This window comes from Choristoneura fumiferana, chromosome 4 (assembly GCF_025370935.1).
Source record: "Choristoneura fumiferana chromosome 4, NRCan_CFum_1, whole genome shotgun sequence".
In the NCBI taxonomy this organism is placed as follows: domain Eukaryota; kingdom Metazoa; phylum Arthropoda; class Insecta; order Lepidoptera; family Tortricidae; genus Choristoneura; species Choristoneura fumiferana.
The window spans coordinates 19,666,241-19,688,673 of NC_133475.1; the positions used below are offsets into that span (position 1 = coordinate 19,666,241).

The 22,433-nt window shown below is 37.2% G+C and overlaps 1 protein-coding gene across 1 annotated transcript; it reads left to right on the forward strand.

The window, feature by feature from the left end:
• Window positions 1-905: 905 nt before the first annotated feature.
• Window positions 906-21,409, forward strand: LOC141427214 (putative aminopeptidase-2). Its single transcript, XM_074086438.1, has 28 exons — window positions 906-1,013; window positions 3,966-4,525; window positions 4,610-4,777; window positions 5,365-5,682; window positions 5,760-5,943; window positions 6,336-6,577; window positions 6,703-6,895; window positions 7,252-7,441; window positions 7,546-7,646; window positions 8,334-8,510; window positions 9,436-9,641; window positions 10,886-11,053; window positions 12,250-12,396; window positions 13,197-13,266; window positions 13,849-14,043; window positions 14,946-15,475; window positions 15,743-15,898; window positions 16,209-16,526; window positions 17,240-17,423; window positions 17,566-17,807; window positions 18,201-18,390; window positions 18,508-18,697; window positions 18,770-18,870; window positions 19,307-19,486; window positions 19,593-19,774; window positions 19,953-20,267; window positions 20,473-20,542; window positions 21,029-21,409. The coding sequence occupies exons 2-28, from the start codon at window positions 3,966-3,968 to the stop codon at window positions 21,341-21,343; spliced, it is 5,892 nt and encodes a 1,963-aa protein (XP_073942539.1). The 5' UTR covers window positions 906-1,013; the 3' UTR covers window positions 21,344-21,409.
• Window positions 21,410-22,433: the final 1,024 nt, after the last annotated feature.

The following is a 22,433-nucleotide window of genomic DNA, read 5'->3' on the forward strand; positions in this document are numbered from 1 at the left end:
ATGCAAGTTACGATGAATTTTCAACTACAGTTAGTACGTCTAACTATATACTATTCGATACAGAGTTTCATTCCAAAAATTTCGAGAATACATTAAATGATAGGATAGATACCTATTTATGAGATAGAGGATGGTCAGACCAAAGTGAATGATATTGAAGTTTTTTTATAATAGAATATTATATTCAATTAGATAACATTGCACAAGAGAGGCAAAACAATTACAAATAAAAAACTTAGGTTTAACATTGCACAATTCAACAAAGTTGAATCCTGTTTAACAAACTAGGTAGAGTTTGTACCTTGTAAGTCAGTGTACGTCATAAAGAGTAAAGTTAAGTATATCCAAGTAGGTACTAAGTAACATTAAACATTTTTATAAATAAAAGGAAAAAGTACCTAGTAATTAAAAACAACAGTTGCGGGCAAACGATGGATGCAAGTGGTGAGTTGTCGTTTATTGTGGCGTTCCGAGGGGGAGGTTTTTGTTCAGTAGAGGACGTTTTCCGGTTGATGATGATGATGACGATGAGACCATATATTTAACCCACATATATTTACATACCTAACACGGCAAAGGAAATAAAAGCTTTCAAAAACTAAATACACAAGTTAGTAGCGATCTGAATGTTACTTTAGTTTGTGTGTAAATAAATGAGATAACAACAATTTAGTTCAAACATTAACAAACCGAATTAACGCAAACTTACTACGTGATCCGCGCCTCATTCTATTAATTAAGTTACTTAGAAAGTAAGATTAGATCGATTATATTAGGCATACAATCCCTTAATTAAAAAATGCCGCTCAATTTCGCACAACAATGCCCAATTAGCTGTTTAATAGTCCAAATTATACCTATAGATGAATTAGACATAGATAAAACCATGGTTGATATATTATCGCAAACTGATTACGTACAAATTGATTACCTATATTTTAATAATTTAGATAAAATAATCCAGTCGCACCGAGCACGGCCCGCTGAAAGTTGGTGTGGGACTTCCATTTAAGGCAAGTAAATTTGACATTAATCATAGGCATAATATTACTGATAATAAACTAAATTTACATAATGCCAGCAAACTTAATTGCTTCTTAATTTGAAATAAAAACAAAGGAGGTAAGAGGCGGCTGTTGTGGATGGCAAACATGGAAATCGCCCAGAACCTCGCGCATGCAGAGGCCTCATCCAATGGCCAGACTTATTTATAATTAATTAATGTCTCATTAACAGCAGATTAACTGCTTTGGATTCACATACTTTGTTCATAGTACTAGGGCCTTGGAAAATTTGACGCGCGAAGCTTTGCAACTTTTAATGCCACCACTGATTATAAAGCTAAGGTTTGCTCTTTTAGAATGTACATAAATATATGTCGAAACTGGGCTAGATAATAATTAGGAATGACTTTTTCTTTAAAAATATAAATAAGTCGGAACGGAGCTACATTAAAATTAGAAATAACAATCATTGAAACAAAACAGTAGCGCTCATTGCTGAACTTTCGAATTACCGATGTCTGTGAACTTAGCTTGAATTTACCTTAGTTGTCTTGCCGGTAGAAAGATTTAGCCAAACGCTAGCCGGTATAACTGATACTTAACTTGTGTTTCTAAATAAAATTATCAAAAATACAATTATATCAATGTGTCTGTTTTAAAGCTTCATGTTACAAGGAGCTAAAGTAGATTTTGTTTATTGAGGCAAACGATCAGCCCAATTACCCTTTATTATGTATATTTTTGCAAAATTATCAGTAGATAGGGAACACTCCCCGCGAGGGAAAATTTATGAAAACATTTTCAGATTTATTTGACAGTTTTTATTTGAAAGTGTTTCGTGTTTCGCTTTGCTTAAAAAAATCGAGGAGGAATTAATTATTTAGGTTATAGTTCCCTAAGTGGTTCAACCAATAGCCACTTTTACTCGTAATTCCTAAAACATGGACTTAATCATGTCTTTTATATTTTTTAAAGTATTTCGATGTTTAGATAAGATTGTAGTTAGCAGCAATACAAAGGGCGTGATTTTTGTACCGAATCTATTAGGAATGTTTGTAAGATGTTTTGTATGATTCGAAATTTGGTTTTCCGAACTATGTACCTAAATTGTAGTTTTGGTATTGTATTTAAACATCAAAATACCTATTTCTTTTATTTTGCTACTTCAGTGCTCAATATGAGATAAGCACATTTTTAAATTTAATTGATAACGAAAATGGTGAAACAGATAAAATAAAATGATTAACACTGTTATCATGATGAAAATACAAATCTTTTAGATAATAAACTTGACTTCACGAAGATGACCATAAAACTTTTTAAAGTATCACGATTTTCCCTAATAAATGTTTACTACCCCTGCCTACTAAGTTATTATTTAATAAAACCTTACTGACTGTACTAATTGCAATGTCATCCACCTACAATTTTAATATGTGCTTATCCCAAATTTGTCAAGCAATCTCATAAACAAACAATATCATTGAAAGACAAACGAATACTATGATCAAAAATATTATTATATGTAGATTTCTGACAAAAAACAAGCTTAAAGAAGAGAAAAGTTATAAAATATTGGAAAGGAAAAACAACGGCTGCCGGAATCGCAAAAATCGTCCCCTTTCTTAACAAAAGCTTTGACGCTTTTCTAACTTGAAAGTTGGAAGTTAAATAGATTCAAATGCATTGGTTACTAACCACTTTGGGATTTAAAATGACGTTGTCTATTGGCTAATAAAATAACTACTCGTAAGAACTGGCCCTTGTATGTAGAGGACAGAGAGCAGTGGAAGTATTGGGGGGAGGAATTTGCTCAGCAGTGGGACAGAATAGGCTAACAATAATAATAATAATAAGTCTGAAACTACTGATGCACCTTATGTTGATAAAACTTGTAATTAATGTATTGCTAAATTATCAATCGAAGATCCTATCGTTCTACTCGGCGAAGGAACAGCAACTCATGGTTTTAATACATCAAGGCTATATTGATTAGCGGTACCTATCAACTAGTAATATTTCATTTAATCATACTAATAAAGATTATGTCGATGGTAGGTACAGATAGATAGGTTAAAAACGTGCGGTGACGTCTGTCAGAAAATTATACCTAACTGGATCACATCCGGGGCAGTACTCATACGAGTATGGCAAATTAAAAAGCAAAGAAGAATCTTACTTATTACATCTTTATGATTATCCTCCTCAAAGCCATGTATGGCAGTTAGTTGCTTATAGACAGATGAATACAAAGATTTAGAAGACGACTTACGTTTAACCAGTAGACAAGCAATTTTTTTGTTGATCTCTGTTTTGATTTTTATTATCACCTATTACCAAATACACTAGTGTAATGATTTTTTTTCCAAAGCAAACGATTGTTTTCATCATCATCAACTGACAAATGACTATGGCTGGTGTCCTACTTCCAGTGATTTTGACCATAACAGTTCAGCAAAATTCACTTACTATTAACGCCCTCTCTTTTAGATATTTTTTATTCATCCTAGATTTAGCACAGTCTGGCTAACGAGCTTAAAGCTTCAACTTCTGAAAAAAATGTTGCGTTCCCGGTTTAGTTTCCATTTTTGTTTACTTCACTAACCCGTCTTGTATAACAAGCGTGCCCTACAGACTGATTCATTCCTACTGTAGTAACCTTTGTTTTAAATAAATCATAGGTTGATAGTTATCTCACAAACAAGAATAATAAGATGAGATCACGAATTGCGGTATTCGCGTAAATATAAAATTTTATAATAACATTTAATAGTTGTTTGCTTTCCACATGTCTCGGTTGAGAACAGTAATAGGCGGGCTTACGCAATAATTCTGCATATAAATCTATTGTTTAAGGTAAATTGGAAAGGAGGATTTGTAAAACAATGTGCTTAATATTTACAGATTGGTTAATCATATGATATCCAAATTATTAATAAATCTACATTATTTTGTACTTAGATGGCGGCCCTCAAACTTCTAGTCCTCGCTTTGGCGTGTTACTGCGCCTCTAGCTTCCCTCAAGATCAACCTAAGCAAAGAAACACAATCTTCGGCGATGAGAAGCTGCAGGGAGAAATCTTCGAAAACCTTAAGGACATGGTAGCTTTCGATGACACAGTTGATCCCGCTCTGTACAGACTGCCTACGACAACTAAGCCCATCCACTACAATATTCTATGGGGTGTAGATTTTACTAGTACCCCGCAAGCCTTCAGTGGCACCGTGGAGATTCAGCTGCAAGCCACTCAAGCTGGTGTAAGCGAAATCGTGATTCAATCAGAGGAGTTGACTATTGGCACCGTGTCATTACTACAAGGGACTACCAACATTCCGGTTACTTATGAGCTAGAGCCCGACTTCCAGTTTATGAGAATCAATTTGACAACTGGCACCCTTAACTATAACGCTCAAACTCCAGTGGTCTACTCTCTGACCATCTCATTTGCAGCTCCGCTCCGTAATGACATGTACGGAATCTATAGAAGTTGGTTCAGGAATCAGCATAACGATACTATCAGGTAAGTGGTAGCGTTATAGCCTTTATTTCTTTAAGGTTTTTTTTAAGCAATGAAAAGCGGTATTTATGCGTGTTTATGTTTTAGTTGGATGGCCACTACTCAGTTCCAAGCTACATCAGCTCGTAAAGCCTTCCCGTGCTACGACGAGCCCAGCTTCAAGGCTACTTTCGACATTACGATCAGTCGCCCTGCTGCTTACTACAGTTGGTCTTGCACCCGCATTGCCAGCACTGTACCTACCCCTAACACTCCGTAAGTATGATACAGATAACCTGAAGTGAATATTGACTTAACTATTAAACATTCAACTAATGTGAAAGTTTGTGAAGGTGTTTTGAGGTTTGAATGTTTGTTACTTCATCACGTCTAAATCATTGAACCGATTTAGATGAAATTCGGTATACAGATAGTTAGAGTCCCGGAGAAGGACATAGGGTAGCTTTATCCCGAAAAATTGCATAGTTCACGCGGGATAGCGATAAACGAATTCTGCGCGGACGGAGTCGCGGGTCACGGCTAATGAGTTAATAATTCGCTGTGTGGTATTCTTATCGTCTGTTCTACAATTACATACCAAATTTTAAGGTAATCTGACCACAATAGTGATATTTTGATCTGCAAAATTTGACCTAAAAAAACAAATTAACAAACATTATATTTTTAACAAATTTAAGCATAGCTTTAGGTGTGGAGAACCAAGGTTGTTTCCGAATAGGTACGTTTTACATTTGGCTAATTGATAATGATACAATATCCACAACAACACAAGCAACAGTACTTAGTTATTTGTACGGATGCAATTATTTTTATGAAATTTCTAATAAACAAATTTTTTGCAGCAACTACGAAAATGACATCTACCACAGAACGCCTATAATGTCTACCTACCTTTTGGCCCTTATTGTTGCTGAGTACGATAGCCTCCCAATATTGAACGAGCAAGGACAGTTAATCTATGAAGTTATTGCCCGACCTAACGCTATTAGCACAGGCCAAGGTCAATATGCCTTAGAAGTAGGCCAAGATCTTCTCGCTGAAATGAACAACCACACTGACTACAATTTCTACAACATGAACCCAGAATTGAAAATGACCCAAGCTTCGATTCCTGACTTCTCTGCTGGTGCTATGGAAAACTGGGGATTGCTTACCTATAGGTAGAAATAATAATATTATTATGGTGTTAAAATTCTGTAATATTTGAGAATCTTTACTAAAATTACTTGCTTTTCAGGGAGGCATACATAATGTACGACCCAGTGCATACCAACGGTTACTTCAAGCAGTTGATCGCTTACATTCTGTCTCACGAAATTGCTCACATGTGGTTCGGTAACCTAGTGACAAATGACTGGTGGGACGTGCTGTGGCTAAACGAAGGTTTTGCGAGATACTACCAGTACTTCCTTACTCACTGGGTAAGTTTCTTATCCTCCTAGCTAAGGTACTCACTAATACTGCCACTAATCAGCAGTGCTTGAGCTGCTATTTTCTGGCGTGGTGTAATTACTGGCACACAAAGTACTCTGTCTTAGCTTTTTAGGCCTGCAACACCTCTGAAATCCTCTGGTATTGCGGAGGTTCGGAGACAATAGAGCTCATTTGTTATCAGAAGGACATCATTACCTAAACTAGATATTATTATGTCTTGCACATCAAAGTTAATTATGAGTAGTGTATTTTATAATAAAAATTAACTCAAATTATAGAATAATACATGAATTACTTCAAATATAATGTAGACTGATCTTAATTGCCCTCTCATCAAAATGCAATGTCATATTTAACCTGTTATTTCATATCTAAACAGGTCGAGACTGACATGGGTCTCGAGACCAGATTCATCACGGAACAGGTTCACACCGCTCTGCTCAGTGACTCCGCTAACAATCCGTATCCTCTCACTAACCCGGGTGTCGGCAGTCCTAGTGCCGTCAGCGCTATGTTTTCCACCCTGTCGTACAACAAGGGCGCCGCTGTCATCAGAATGACTGAACATCTTCTTGGTCACGAAGTCCACAGACAGGGCTTGAGAGACTACTTGGTGAAACAGTAAGTGCTAAGCTATTATATTAAAATTTTACATTATTTAATTACGTAGATATTAGTTTGCTCATAGTCATTTTATGTAGATAATATGTTTAGAAATATATACATTTCTCAAAACTTATTTGCAGTCAGTTTGAAACGGTGCTGCCTATCGACCTATTTGAATCTTTGGAAGCAGCCGGTGTTGAAGCAGGTGCCCTTGCGGAGTATGGACCCAATTTCTCTCTGATCGACTACTACAAGTCCTGGACAGAACAGCGTGGACACCCTGTCTTAGAAGTGCAAGTCAACCATCAGACCGGTGACATGACCATTCATCAGGTAAATCTTCTTGGATTTTGTTCAAACTGTTAACAGTTTTTAATGGATAGAGTTATTTGCACTATAAAAAAAATAGATAAATTTGTTACGTAATTTAGATCGTAATTACCTTTAATTGGGTTTCATTTTGACGCAATTGCATACATTTAATCATACAATCATTGCTTTAATGGGTACATATAGGATCTTAAGCTAAAATAAAATATTTCCAAACATGAAACCCTGTAGTAGGGCACTGCAACATAACTTAAAGCTATTTTCATAATTAATAGTTAAACAATAATCCGATAATTTCTAAATAGTGTAATATAATTAGTTTACATGATTATTGTTCTAACTCATTTTGAATTTTTTAGCGCCGTTTCAACATCAATAGTGGATACTCTGCAGTCGCTACCAACTGGATCATTCCAATCACTTTCTCCAGCGCCAGCAATTTAGACTTCGATAACACAAAACCGACTCATGTCATCAGCAAAGCAATCACCGTCATTAACCGTGGATCCATCGGCGATGAGTGGGTCATCTTCAATAAGCAACAGACTGGTAAGCTAAATGTCTGGTCTATCTTTTTAAAATATGCATTACAATATGCCAGGAAAACTTACTTTTGTGCATTCTAATCTAAAAAACCGTTCCCGTGTTCCTAGGTTACTACAGAGTGAACTATGATGATTACACGTGGGATCTCATCACTGCAGCTCTCAGAGGCCCAGCTAGAACTCAGATCCACGAATACAACAGGGCTCAGGTAAAACTATAAAGCAATAAAAATCAAATGCCGCATCTCAATAAAGTCTATATACTTCGCATAGTAACTAGAGGTGAGACGTACTAGGCAAAACGCGGACTGAGTCTTGCGAGTACGCGTCCACAAAAAGACTAGATCCAAAGACTAGGTCCACGAGTATCTACGAGTACTTAACTCAATTGACTCATTGCATAAACAAAATGATTCCCGTAAATACGCTCCCGTGATTGCGTATACATCGTACTGATTTTAGTAGTTTTACGAATACTATCGAACAAAATAGAATCGAATTCCACGTCACAGTTCAGTCTTCACACTTCATATTTTTTTAATTTTAACTTATATTAAATACCGACTAAAAACTTCCCTTCATACTTCATACAGGCTTAGGACTGTCAGCAATTTTTATAAATTTTTCAATTAAAAAGTGTACATAACAGCTTGTTTTCAAGTTGGCGGAACGTTGTCAGCTGCCGTACTCCTAAATACTCGTACGGGCGGGAACGCGTACTCACGCGTCCAAGCCAAAACCTATTCCAAAAACTTATTCTAGTAAATACGTCTCACCTCTAATAGTAACTTGAAACCATTGAAATTAGTTAACAACTATTATAGTAAAGATCATCATCACCTTTTTTTAATTTAAATAAACAACAGCAAATTTTAAACATATTGTTTTTACCTCAGATCGTCAACGATGTCTTCCAATTCGCTCGTGCTGGTATCATGAGCTACACCAAGGCTCTCAACATCCTTTCTTTCTTGGAGTTTGAGACTTCGTATGCTCCCTGGGTTGCAGCAATGACTGGTTTCACCTGGTTGAGGAACAGATTAACGGGCACTCAGTTCTTGGTTCCATTGGAGGTAAGATAGAAAAAATAGTTTTGTTTGTAAACAAACAGGCATTATACTTTTCGAGCAAAACATCATCAGAATCAGATAAACTTTAGTATTAATTATCATCATTTTTTAGGGTTCCTTAGCGAAAAAGGCAAAAACCGGAACCCTTATAGTTTTGCCATGTCTGTCTGTCTGTCCGTCCGCTGCTTTGCTCAGGGACTAACAACGCTAGAAAGCTGTAATTTGGCACGTATATATGTGTAAACTATGCCGATAAAATAACAAATACATTAAAAAATAAAATTTTTAGAGTACCTCCCATAGACGGAAAGTGGGGGTATTTTTTTTTCTCATCCAACCTTGTAGTGTGGGGTATCGTTGGATAGGTCTTTTAAAACCATTGTTGCTAAAACGATTTTTTGATTCAGTGATTTTTTTGCAAAATATTTAAAAGTGAAAATTTTCATTAAAATCGAGCGTCCCCCCCTCTAAAATCTAAACCAGTGGATGGAAAAATTGGAAAACATTCAAGTATATCAAACTTACAAAAAAAACTATAACGGTTAAGTTTTCTTAAGAATTATTAGTAGTATAAGGCCGTCTTGCAGGAAAAAATAAATCTAGATTTAGTAGTTAATCCAGGCTTAAGCTTGACAGTTCCATACAATTTGACACTACTAAACTGAGCTTAACGCTAACTCGAGATTTATGTGTTTACTGCAAATGGGCCTAAGAGTAAATAGCAGCCTAAGGTATAAAATATACCTAAACTTGGAATATTCCGTATTTAATTTTTTCGTAATGGCTACGGAACCTTATTTAGGGCGTGTCCGACACGCTCTTGGCCGGTTTTTTTGCTAAATTTGATGATTAAGATAAGCTTATGGCAAGAGTTAGACTGATAGGCCGGAGACAACTGAACATCTCTACCAACCAATTTTATTTTTAGACCTTGATCAGCCAGTGGGCTACAGTTGTAATGAGGGACCTCACATATTACCCACGTGTGAACCCTGAGAACCCAGAAGAACCCGAGGACTTCATGAGGTCCTACCTGCGTTACCAGCTCGCTCCGGTTATGTGTCAGATTAACAGAGACAATTGCCGTGCGGAGGCCGTTACTCAGTTCAATGCATTGAGAGACCAAGATGAGGAGTAAGTTTCTTTATACAAAAACCTCGCGACACTTAAGCATAATTAGAAGAACACAGATGACTCACTAATCTCTTTTGACAATATAAGCTGGAACGGATAGCCAACGAAAAATTGTGTGCTCTTGTGTGCTAATGCTCTAAAAAGCCGTGGTGGCCTAGTGGTTTGCCCTATCGCCTCTCAAGCAGAGGGTCGTGGGTTCAAACCCCGGCTCGCACCTCTGAGTTTTTCGAAATTCATGTGCGGAGTTACATTTGAAATTTACCACGAGCTCATTTGAAAACATCGTGAGGAAACCTGCACAAACCTGCGAAGCAATTCAATGGTGCGTGTGAAGTTCCCAATCCGCACTGGGCCCGCGTGGGAACTATGGCCCAAGCCCTCTTGTTCTGAGAGGAGGCCTCTGCCCAGCAGTGGGACGTATATAGGCTGGGATGGATGGATGGATGGGGCTCTTGTGGCTCGGTTCTTCGCTTTCAGTTTTAGTACCCAGAAGGAGTAATTTAGAATGAGCTTCTCTCGTTGCTGACGCCTATTTGTTTTCTATTCTTTAGAAACAGTCTTCCCCAAGTTTTTTCAAAACCTTGAGTGACCTGACTTGAATCTTGATTATGCATCACGACGTCTATTGAATTGGTCTTAGGGCGGCCGCATACACTCGGAATTCCGATTATGATTAGTTTTTTTGGAGTCTTTTTGTATTTTTTATTTCAACTCCAAATTTGTTACTTTTACGGGTATCCCGTGAAACCATATCGAAAATACAAACTGAGACATGGATGCACAGAAAAACCAGAAAAAGAGACCAGCACTGGTAATCGAACCCAGGTCCTCAGCAATCCGTGCTGCGTGCTATAACCCCGACACCACTGCTAAACAGGATTCTAGACACGAATTTTTCCCATGCGTACATATCTCAAATTGCTTATTTAGCAGTGGTGTAGGGGTTATAGCACGCAGCACCGATTGCTGAGGACCTGGGTTCGATTCCCAGTGCTGGTCTCTTTTTCTGGTTTTTCTGTGCATCCATGTCTCAGTTTGTATTTTCGACTCGGAATTTCGGGATTTCGAACGCATACAAATCTATGGACCTACCACATACAGACAGTAGTTTTCCGTTCGAACTTTTCTCTGATTCGGAATTCCTGTAGCCTGTGCTTCAGAATTGAAATGAACGTATGTGTGTGATGTACTGTATGTGGACACTCTTATTTCTGTAACAGTTGTTAAACACTTTTTTTTTTCAGAGTACCCGCTGATAGCCGTAACTGGGTGTACTGCAACGCTCTGCGTGAAGGCACCATTCAGGAGTTCAACTTCCTTAGAACCAGATTCCTTGAACATAACGTGTATACCGAGAAGATTTTACTGCTCCAAATTCTCGGTTGCACCCGTGATTCTAATGCTCTAAGCCAGTGAGTTATCATCTTAATAATGTAAAATAAAAGCTTTGATTGACTGAAACATCACTGCTCAGTCCTTATTGTTACACTCATAAGGCTGAAATTTCACATATGGGGTTTTTATGCTGTTAAACAAAACAAAATAGGGAACTTGGAAGCGATAGCGTAGACGCAAACTCAACGGAGTGTGTAAATTTTTTTTTTCTTCTAATATCATTATGTTTATACCTTATTTCATTTTAAATATCAACATTAGTGTTTTTGCGTTTAAAATACGAAAGAGGTTTTAAAATTACAATGCTGATCACTGCTTTCCTGTACTTTTAAATATGCCGTTTCAATTTTATTTTGTTCAAATTCATATTGATCAATCATTTCAAATTACGTTCTTTGCCTGAGAAGAAAATGTACCGCTTTGTATCATTGAAATATGAATATTAATTGAAATAAACTTTTAATTTTATAGTTATTGCATATAACCTCCAGATTTAGGTTTTGCTGATTACTGCTTTCTGTACTTTCCTGCTTTTAAATATGCGTTTGATTTTTATGTTTGTTCAAATAACATCACCTGCTTTGCCTGAGAAGAAAATGTAAATATGAAATATGAATAAGAAAAAACTTTTAATTTTATAGTTATTGCATATAACCTCCAGATTTAGAGAACCTGACTACGAAGCTTGAGGTCCTGGGTTCGATCCCCTGTCGGGGCAGATATTTGTATGAATAATTCAAATGTTTGTGCTCGAGTCTTGGATGTTTAATATGTATAAGTATGTATCTATCTATTTAAGTACGTTTATCCTTTGCTTAGTGCCCATAACACAAGCTTTGCTTACTTTGGGACTAGGTCAATTAGTGTCAAGTGTCCAGTGATATTTTTTTATTGAAAATATAAATACTTACTTATAACTTTTTATGGTTACAATCAAAGTTGACATCATCGAATTCTTGCTTTCGGTTCTGTTATCTTCTGGGCTGTATGACTCTAATAATTTTCTTCAACTGGTTTCAGGCCTAGGCAGTTTGAGTTATCTCTTCTCAAACTATCCCCAACACACTCATTCATCATCAACATCATCATATTAGCCATAGGACGTCCACTGATGGACATTTGCCTCCCCACATACACTCATTACTTATTAGCATTCACCATTGATTATTTCTTTTGAAATGTCCACTTTTTCTTATTATTTTTTCTTCTTTAGATTCTTGACTGACATCGTGGCAGAGAACGAAATCGTTCGTCCTCAGGACTACACGGTTGCGTTCAACTCAGCCGTTACTGGCAACGAGGAAAACACGCAGATTGTCTTCTCGTGGATTCAAAACAACTTCGCTTTAGTCAACAATGCGTAAGTTTTTTTCAAATTAAAGGGGGTTAGATAAGACAAGGAAATAAGTAAAGCGCTCCTAAAAGGTTAAAGTTACGCAGTTTACAGTAGACCGCGTGCTGGATGCTGATGCTGATGGCATGAATGATATTAAAAACTATTTGTGGGTAGTTTTGCATATCTTTGAGGCTTGACACGAGTAACGTTTTTGCGGTTGGTACGACTCTGTGTAAAGTTTCGTCCAGATTCTCATCATCATCATCATCGTTTTGCTCGTTAATCCTGCCGCCAAGCAACAGTGCTGCTTTCTGCCGTGGAGTGTAAGAAAGCCAGCGAAAGTACTGGATCGTGAGATATTCTATCATAGCACTGTAAGCTAATAAAGTATCTGCAATTCTCAGTACGAGTGATGTGTAGATAAAGCACAAATAGTAAGAGGAATAGAAATAACACGACCGCGCATATGGCTTTAAGTCATATTATATTTTTTTCTTAGCTCAGACTGTAGCAAAGTTTACTGCTCGAAAAAATAATTACTGCAAAGATACCTAGTAGTTCAAAAGGAAATATTTTATTGTCATATCACGTCCTACAATGTCAATGAAAAAAAAAAGAAAAAATGTGTGCTCATTGCAACAGAGGCCAAAAACTGCAACACCGATTGTGCAAAAAATACACATGATTAAATTTCTATTTCTCTTATTATTGGTTCAGTGGATGAGGGTGAATGGCTGTGTTTGACACGCTGTCTCAATAAAGGTCTTGGCTAGTTTTATGTGCATCATATTTTTCGGAATGAACACACAACTTTCTGTTTTCAGGTTCAACAACATTGCCACACCGTTGTCTTACATCTCTTCACGATTGAGGAATGAAGCAGAGGTCACCAATGTAAGTACTTGAGATTTTAGGTGCGTTTTTAAAGAAACGGGATAAACAAGAGATACTCGTAAGCCCGTTCCTGATCGGCTTGTCGTATATATATATTAGGCTGTTTCCACCAGAGATGTGCGAGGATGAGTTTTGAGGAATACATAAACCCATAGAATCTCTCGGCGCAGCTCTAAAATAAAGTGAGGCCAAGTAATGCAAAACAGCTACGTTTGAGTTAGAAAAAACATTAACATGGCCCTCCGCAAAGTAACGAATGAATCTATACAGCAGCTCTAGTAGAAACAGCTCGGCGAAGCGAGATTCTTGTATATTAGTTAAGCGATAAACTATTATGTTGAGGCGTTAAAATTTCCGTTCATTCATTTACTGTTTCAATAAGAGACTAAAGTAAATTATTAAAATGCGTCACTTGCTGTACGTCAAATAAAATAAATTGATGAATACTATAAAACAATAAAAAAAAATCACAATCATGTCAATTGTATTTTTGTTTCTTTTCTTTTGTACAATAAAGAGTTTACATACATACCATGTCCTGTCTTGTTCGAAATTTATGTACTAAATTTTCCTTCATTTCAGTTCCTGCAATGGGTGAACGCCAACGCTGCTTTGCTTGGTGATGCTTACGATAGCGTAGTACAAGGTGCTGAATCCGCCAGAGCGAGCATCCAATGGACCGCCACCATCCTAGAAGATGTCAGCGACTACCTCGATAATGGATTCCAGGAAATCGAGCTCTCTACCGCTGCTCCGGTCACCCCCGAGGTCCCGCCCGTAACCGAAACCAGACCAGAGCTGACTAGACCAGAAACTCCTCAGCTTCCAGACTCTGCAGCTACCACTTTCTTATCTATGACCGTGCTTAGTCTTGCTGGGTTGTTCAACTTTGTTTTGTAAATTTCATAGGACTTCAATTCTATAGAACCTTCTCTGTATATTTTTTGACTGAATGGTTGGTCATCTCCCAAGTGTTACTCTAAGTTAAATGTAAAGTGCCTTAAGATTAAGACTTTGATGGCTGTAAATATATTTTTATAAATTATTTTACTGAATAAAAATGTAATTACAGATGTTTTTGTTTCACTTCAACGTTTGTGAGGACAAATAAAACAATGATGTAGGTATTGAAGCTCGATAAACGAATCACTTAATGAAATATCATTATGTGCAAGTAGATTTGATTTGGTTTAAGAACTTTTGACATGCAAAGTACTAACCTAGCTAAACTTACGAACCGGATCGTTATTTCCTAAAGCGATAAAAAGTCAATTGGGTTTTCGATTCGATTTGACTAATCGATAAAAATGGAGGATATGGTCAGATTAGATTAACTGCAACGGTAATTAGCTAAAAACACTGAGAAAACCAGCATTAAGAACATAAAAAAATAAAACGTTGACTGATAACGATTTATTATCGATACGATATATTTATCATTAAGAAATAAAAGTATATCACATAATTAACCATGTAAATTGGATAAGATAAAAAGATTATGGATTATATCAGGAAATCGAAGGAATTTCTAGCAAACGACTTTCAGTATTGCATGACAGACTGGCGACAGAATGGTAAGTTCTATTAATTATTCCCAAAAATAATTTGCAGACATTAATGCTTGTCAAAAACATAAGTTAGTTTAATAGCAAGAATTTGAATAGCCCCTGATGTTTTAGGTGAGTCGCTGGGTGTCACTTTTCCTTGGGCTTGCCCTCGTTCAGGGCATTCTCACCGCCAGCCCCATCCCTACCGCTGACGAAGAATGGGAATCCTTTGCCACCATGTTAAGCGATCCCGCTTACCGTCTGCCTACCACCACTCGACCTCGCCACTACGTGGTATCTTTAACACCATACTTTGAGACTGCGCCCGCTGGACTGACGCCATTCTCCTTCACTGGAGACGTTACTATCTACATGCAACCAACTACATGGTTTGCGAATCAGATCGTGCTCCACTGCAATGATTTGACCATACAATCATTGACCGTATCATACACCGACACGTCTGGAGTCACCCACGAGATTGCTGCGCCCAACCAAGAGTTTACTTGCGTGATGCCATACAGTTTTCTGTACATCCAGACCACAGAAATGATGTGGGCTTCCCAGGAATATGTCATAAGGGCCTCTTTCACAGGAAACTTGCAAGAGAACATGAGAGGGTTCTATAGAAGTTGGTACGTCGACAGCACTGGCAACAAAAGGTAAAGCTATTTCTTATACATAATTGCATTCACTATATAATTTATAACATTGTACGAGTGTTGAAGTAAGGCGCAAGGCAAGTCAAGTTGAAAAGAGAATTTAAGTAGTGCGCTTGTGGTTTATATACTTTATGCCTTGTTTTGCCACGCCCTATCATCTGGAGTGATTTTTGAGCTCAATGTACTTCTCCGATGGTATTGACCATTTAATTTTCGGTCTCGAGTGAAAGTAGCAGTGTTTAAATTTCATCGTAATGTACATTGCAGATGGATGGCAACTACCCAGTTCCAGCCAGGACACGCTCGCCAAGCTTTCCCTTGTTACGATGAGCCTGGATTCAAAGCTACGTTTGACATCACGATGAACAGAGAAGCCAACTTTAGTGAGACTATTGGGAATATGCCTATTAGAGTTTCTACTCCGTAAGTGAAAATCACACTAGACTAATACTTGTATACTAAATAAGAGCTAATGCTCATTTCGGCTTGAACAACAGGTTTAACATCATGAAATTTTTTGCACTTTCTGCCAAAAACTTTCATCATGTCGTCAATGATCGCTGTAATCACATTATGTTGACATATACAACATATAGTACTACGTATACGATGTTTGTTTTTAAACGCTTTGAAGGAGAAATCTCTTTAATTAAGTTCTTTAAAAAAATTCAGAAAGCACGGTTATTACTTATGTTAAAACAGTACTATTCTAACTGCAAATATTTTCCAACAGATTGGAGAATGGAAGGATTGCTGACGTATTCTACACAACTCCTTACACATCAACTTATTTGCTTGCTTTCATCGTATCCCATTATATTAGGGTTGAAACCAACGGTAACACAGTAAGACCATTTGACATTTACGCGCGAGACAATGTCGGTACCACGGGACAGTGGGCCCTTGAAATCGGAGAACAGCTCTTAGAAAAAATGGAGGAATACACCGACTTCCCTTACTATTCCATGGCCGAAAACTTGAACATGAAACAGGCTGCCATTCCTGATTTCTCCGCCGGAGCTATGGAGAACTGGGGCCTTTTGACTTATAGGTAATATATACAGCCTGGGAACATCAATTTAATACACATGATATTTTAAATTAGTAAGGCGTAAAAGCTGAATAAAATAATTGTACAGGTACCTAAAATGTTAAGTAAAGCAAGCCAACCCTCCCGTATAACTATATCATTGTAATATATCATTACAATTACAATTTTTATGATCAAACGATTACCAACATTTTATATGTCTACCTACATTACAGTTCTAAAGCGGAGTGCCAAAGTTCGCATACTTTTTGCTAGTCATACTGTAATGTTTCTCCGAATCATAATTTTGTCATAATTGTTTTCCCACTGAATCCGTACATTTATCTGAAAATTTTAAATGGTCATCCTGCAGAAAAGTATAGGTTAGGTTAGGTTTAGTTTTTTTTATAACAATTCTGAACAATTATTGGATTTAGAGAAAAAAGAGTTATGACAAACGATCATTCTGACAAACATTACATTCTACAGATGTAGCCAAGATATGGATGGATAAACATAGAAGCCTAAACCATATTAGCCAGTTGACATCCGTTGAGCACAGAATCTAAAAATGAATGCTTTTTACACAGCTAAATATTAACATAATCATGATGATAACATAATAGATGTTCCTTTTATTTATACCTTATTAGGAACATAAGGCTCACCAAAGAGTTTACCATTAGTCTCGATATTGCGAAGTTTGTTCCATCATCAATTATTTTTTACCACAGGGAAGCTCTTATTCTATACGACCCGCTGAATTCCAACCACTTCTATAAGCAGCGTGTAGCCAATATCGTGGCTCATGAAATAGCTCACATGTGGATTGGAAACCTTGTCACCTGTGCTTGGTGGGATAATCTCTGGCTTAACGAAGGTTTTGCTAGATTCTACCAATACTTCTTAACTGAAATGGTAAGTTGACTTTAACAGTTGTTTTTGTTATATTACTATAAATTTTGTTTTCCTTTTTATAGTTCCTTTACTCTCTCAGTATTGCTTTTAAAATGTTAATTAGACAAGACTCTAGAATCAAGATTTTACTGTGAACTTTTAGGTGAGACCAGATCTTGGATATAGCACCCGTTTCATCATTGAGCAAGTCCACGTTTCCATGATATCAGACTCTATTGACTCTGCCCACGCTCTGACCAACCCTGCTGTCACTGACCCTGTCAGCGTCAGCAATCATTTCTCCACCATCACATACGCCAGAGGTGCATCAGTGGTCAGGATGACGCAGTTCCTCCTCGGTGTTGACACCTTCGTCAAGGGACTTAGGGCTTATCTTAAAGAAAGGTATGAAAATACTTATAAAAACATGAATAGGCTTGATTCCTATAAATATAACAAAAAGTTGTCAGTTAGATTTTCAAAAAGTATCGCACGCGTATTTTTTCATTTGCTAATTAACCAAATTGTAATTGACTTATAGCTGGTTATAAATCTGTGTGACGTCACACCTACGAATACTTTTCTCGAAGGAGTAACGTCATGGGCCCCTACTCCCGAACTTTGGCCCGATGTTTGTAATTTTTGTTTCATTGACAAAAATAAATACTTGACCAATCTCTTCAGATAATCTAACTGACAGACAATAAATATTGTTTTTACTCAATGATTTACCCAATTATTTACGTAGTATGAAAAAGATCACAATGAAAGCTACAATTTGTTTATTTTTTATTACAGGGCTTTTAATGTAGCAGAACCCATCCACCTTTTCACGGCATTTGATGAAGCAGCAGCGGAAGATGGAGCATTGGCTGCATACAATGGCATTACTATTGAAGAGTACTTCAAAACTTGGTCAGAACAGCCTGGACATCCTCTGTTGCATGTTGAAATTAATCACAGAACTGGAGAAATGATCGTTACCCAGGTACAGGCTACCACTGAACATTAAAAAAAAAACTATAATAATTTACCATTTTTATCCGTAAATTATATGTTTAGAACCAACCTTCACACTTCGCCAACTTATCTTTGATGTTTTCAGTCACGTTGGGAGCGCAACACAGGTCAATCTTCTCTCCCGAGTCTCTACCATGTACCCATCACGTGGACCCGCGCTGGAGACATTGACTTTGATGACCTGAAACCCACGCAAATCCTTACGGCACAATCTACTTCTATCAACCGTGGAACCGAGGGATTGGAATGGGTCATCTTTAACAAACAGGAATCTGGTAATTTCTTAGTCAAGCAAGAGAGAAATAAAAGTAATTATACTGGATAGTGTCTAATAGTTTAATTTTCAGGTTTCTACAGAGTCAACTACGACAATACCAATTGGGCCATGATCACACAAGCTCTCATGAGCAACCAGAGAACTGCCATCCATGAGTTCAATAGAGCGCAAGTACGTATTCAATTAAATTTAAGGGCCTGTTTCACCACTTGTCGACTAACTGTAAGTGTCGGATATCAGTGATGCCGTCTCTGTTTGTTTTGTCCAAATAAACAAGGACGGCGTTACTTTTATCTGACACTTAAAGTTAGTCGACAGGTGGTTAAACAGGCCCTAAGTGTCATCTAATTAATTGAAATTTCCAGACTAGTTACAGCTTAATACAGATTTGTTGGTCTGGAAAAGGCAAATCGTGAAGTTGAAAAGTAGAAATGATAAATGAAAACATATGTCAATAACCAGCTATGCGTGTATTAATCAATGTGCAACAACAAAAATCAAGCTGTCGCTGTAAAATTATTTTTAAACGTTATCCGAAGCTTAAACCCAATCGCTATGTACGTATATCTCGATATATTTAGATGATTTTATATTTTCTTTCTTCCAGATTGTTGACGATGCCTTGCAACTTGCAAGAGCTGGCGTGCTGCGTTACGAGAGGGCCTTCAACATTATATCCTTCCTGCGAAACGAAGACCAATACGCACCTTGGCTTGCCGCCATTACAGGGTTCAACTGGGTCATTAGGAGGCTAGCTCATGATGATGACAATCTTGTTAAGCTTAGAGTAAGAATCTTTTGATAGTTAATAGTAGTAAATTAGTACATTTTATTTGCTACTATTTGCTTTATCAGTTGCTAAAATGTTTCATTTTGTTTTTTATGTACTTTAGACTGTAATCAACGATCTCAGCATCGCAGCTACCACTCGCCTAGGATTCGCTGAGATCGCAGACGAGTCGTACATGGACGGTCTGATGAGGATGTACCTCAACACTTTCTTGTGCAACAACGGTCATGCGCAGTGCGTGACTGCCGCTATTACTAACTTCAACAACTGGCTCAATGGAGTCTTGTAAGTGTATAAACAATCCTGCTAATATCTTCAATAAACTTTGCAGTTTTAATTTCTTCAAGAGAAATATTTGAAATACCGTCAGTCCTGGTTGTCAATGTTGTTGTGTGTCAATTTTCCTCATTTATCAATGTCTTCATTTGTCTTTCATTAAAATTTATGTTCTTTTTTTTTTCAGCATCCCCGCAAACATGCGTCCATGGGTATACTGCACGGGTCTCCGTCTAGGATCGGCCGCCAACTTCGACACTTTCTGGGACCGTTACTTAGCTGAAGACTTAGCCAGCGAAAAGGTGGTTATGTTGGAAGCAGCTGGTTGTACCAATAACCAAGCTAGCTTGGAAAAATACTTGACAGCTATCGTGTCTGGCGATGACTCCGTCCGGTCTCAAGATTTCACCGCGGCTCTGAACTCAGCCGTTTCTGGAAACGAAGCCAACACCATGAGGGCTTTCTATTGGTTGAGGAACAATGTCGCGCAGACAATTGAAACGTGAGTATTCTCAATAAGTATTTTGAGTGACATAAATAATGAATATTGAGAAGTACTACGACTATGTTACTAAAATAACAATGACTTTTACTAGTGGAATAAGTTCCTCAAAGAATTAAGCCACATCGTAGACGTCTAGGTAGATTATTTAGATTATTAAGGCCGTTCTAGAACTTGGACTGAACGTCATGTATGTTTGTTACAGCCTCGGTAGCGCTTCAACGCTTATAAGCTACATCACAGCACGACTTTTGAACGAGCAGCAAATCGCCGAGGTAAGAAATAGTTCCAAACGCATATACATACTTAATAACATCTCATTCCATTACAAACATCATTCTGATCAATACTTTATCTAAAAATATGTATTTGACCATAATATAATCGTAGTTCACTTTGAAATCAACTATGTATAACAAGAAGGGAACATTTTTTATCAATTATCTATCGCTAATAACTTTAACCCGACAAAAATCTAAATTATTTGCCATTGTGATCTGATTTAAAAGGTTTCTCTGTCTGGGAAACTCCTGCGTTTGTTTGTATTGAAATATCCAGCTGCAGTTCAAGTATTACAACAGTAGATATTTTTTAATATAGCCGTACGATCATTATTTGATATTTATTAAATAGTTGTGTTTGACGCAAACAATTCCACATTATTTATGACTCACAAGCCGGATTTGACAAGAAAAAGGAAAGGAGATTTTATCATTTAATTAGACTTGTATTTTCTTATCGATCAATAAACTTCTTCGTAGGTTCAAGCTTGGCTTGATGCTGAGCGCGCCGTCATCGGTGAGTCAGCATACAACACCGGGGTCGCGGGTATCGCGTCTACCAGAAATTTCCTCGCGTGGGCTGATGTTAGGACCGTGGAACTCTCTACGTTCTTCGAAACTGGTTATATTGAGGAGGAGATTGTTTTACCCGAGTTGGAGCCGGAACCCGAGCCTGAGCCGGAGCTGCAACCCGAGCCCGAGCCCGCACCGACTCCCTCCCCCGACTCAGCCAACATCGCCGCGCTTAGCGCTGCCACACTTCTTGTCACATTAGCCTTCAACATGATGGCGTAAGCGTAGCATATGTAAAATATTTAAAAACATTGTATATTAAAGTTTATAATAAATTGTACAGTTTTACTTACGATTATTTTATTTTACATCTGCTAAAAAACAACGATACGGTGCAAATCGCTAATAATTAATTTGTTGCCAGAATTTTTTTTGATGAGGGCTACAGCATAGATGTCGCTAGTGTCGCTGCTTAAGTGACTAAATAAGAAACAAACAGGCTGAGATATGTGGTGCATAGGAGATATTCGTGTCTGTACCCCTGTCCAGTGGTGGTGTAGCGATATAGCACGTGGCACGGAATGCCGAGGACCTGGGTCCGATTCCCAGCGCTGTCTATTTTTCTAGTTTTTCTGTGCATCTATGTTTCAGCTTATATTTTCGATATGGGTTTTACGGGATGACCGTAAAAGTAACAAAATTTGTAGTTGAAATAAGAAATACAAAAATACTCCAAAAACCAATCTTAGAACTTTTTTGTTTAAAAATTAAGTTAGCTGAATCTGACTCTCTAAATAGATCCCTTATATTCTAGTCTATTGTTGGAATTTGCAATAAAAAGTTTACATACATTATACATTAAATAAAATGGTGAGAAATGGAAAATGGAGATTTGAAAGTACGCACGAGAAGGAAAAATGAAATGTTATTTGTATTAAAATTATTTCGTTTTACCATTATTTACCTCCCAGGCAATGACAGAAAGTAGAAACATAATAATGTTAGCAGTGTCGTATATTTATATAAAGAGAATAAAAAATAGGTGAACACATTTTGTTAGTTAATTAGCAAAGTACCTGGGCGACCGAACTTTGCTCGGGGTAAAACTCGAGAACACGCGTATTCCCAGTAAGAGACCAAGCTAGATCGATTGTTCACCCCCGAAAACTCCTCGCAAAAATTCCCGAAATGTATAAATATAAAAGAATTGCTTATTTAGGGATAAGATAATCTGAGTTTGGTTAATACCAATAAAAAAGAAAAAAAACATTAGGTGGTATGGTGGGTGATAATAGAAAGCTTAATTTTATTGAGCTATTTATTAGTATGTAATAGGTTTTCTGTCAGTATTGGCATTAATCTGTTAGGTAAA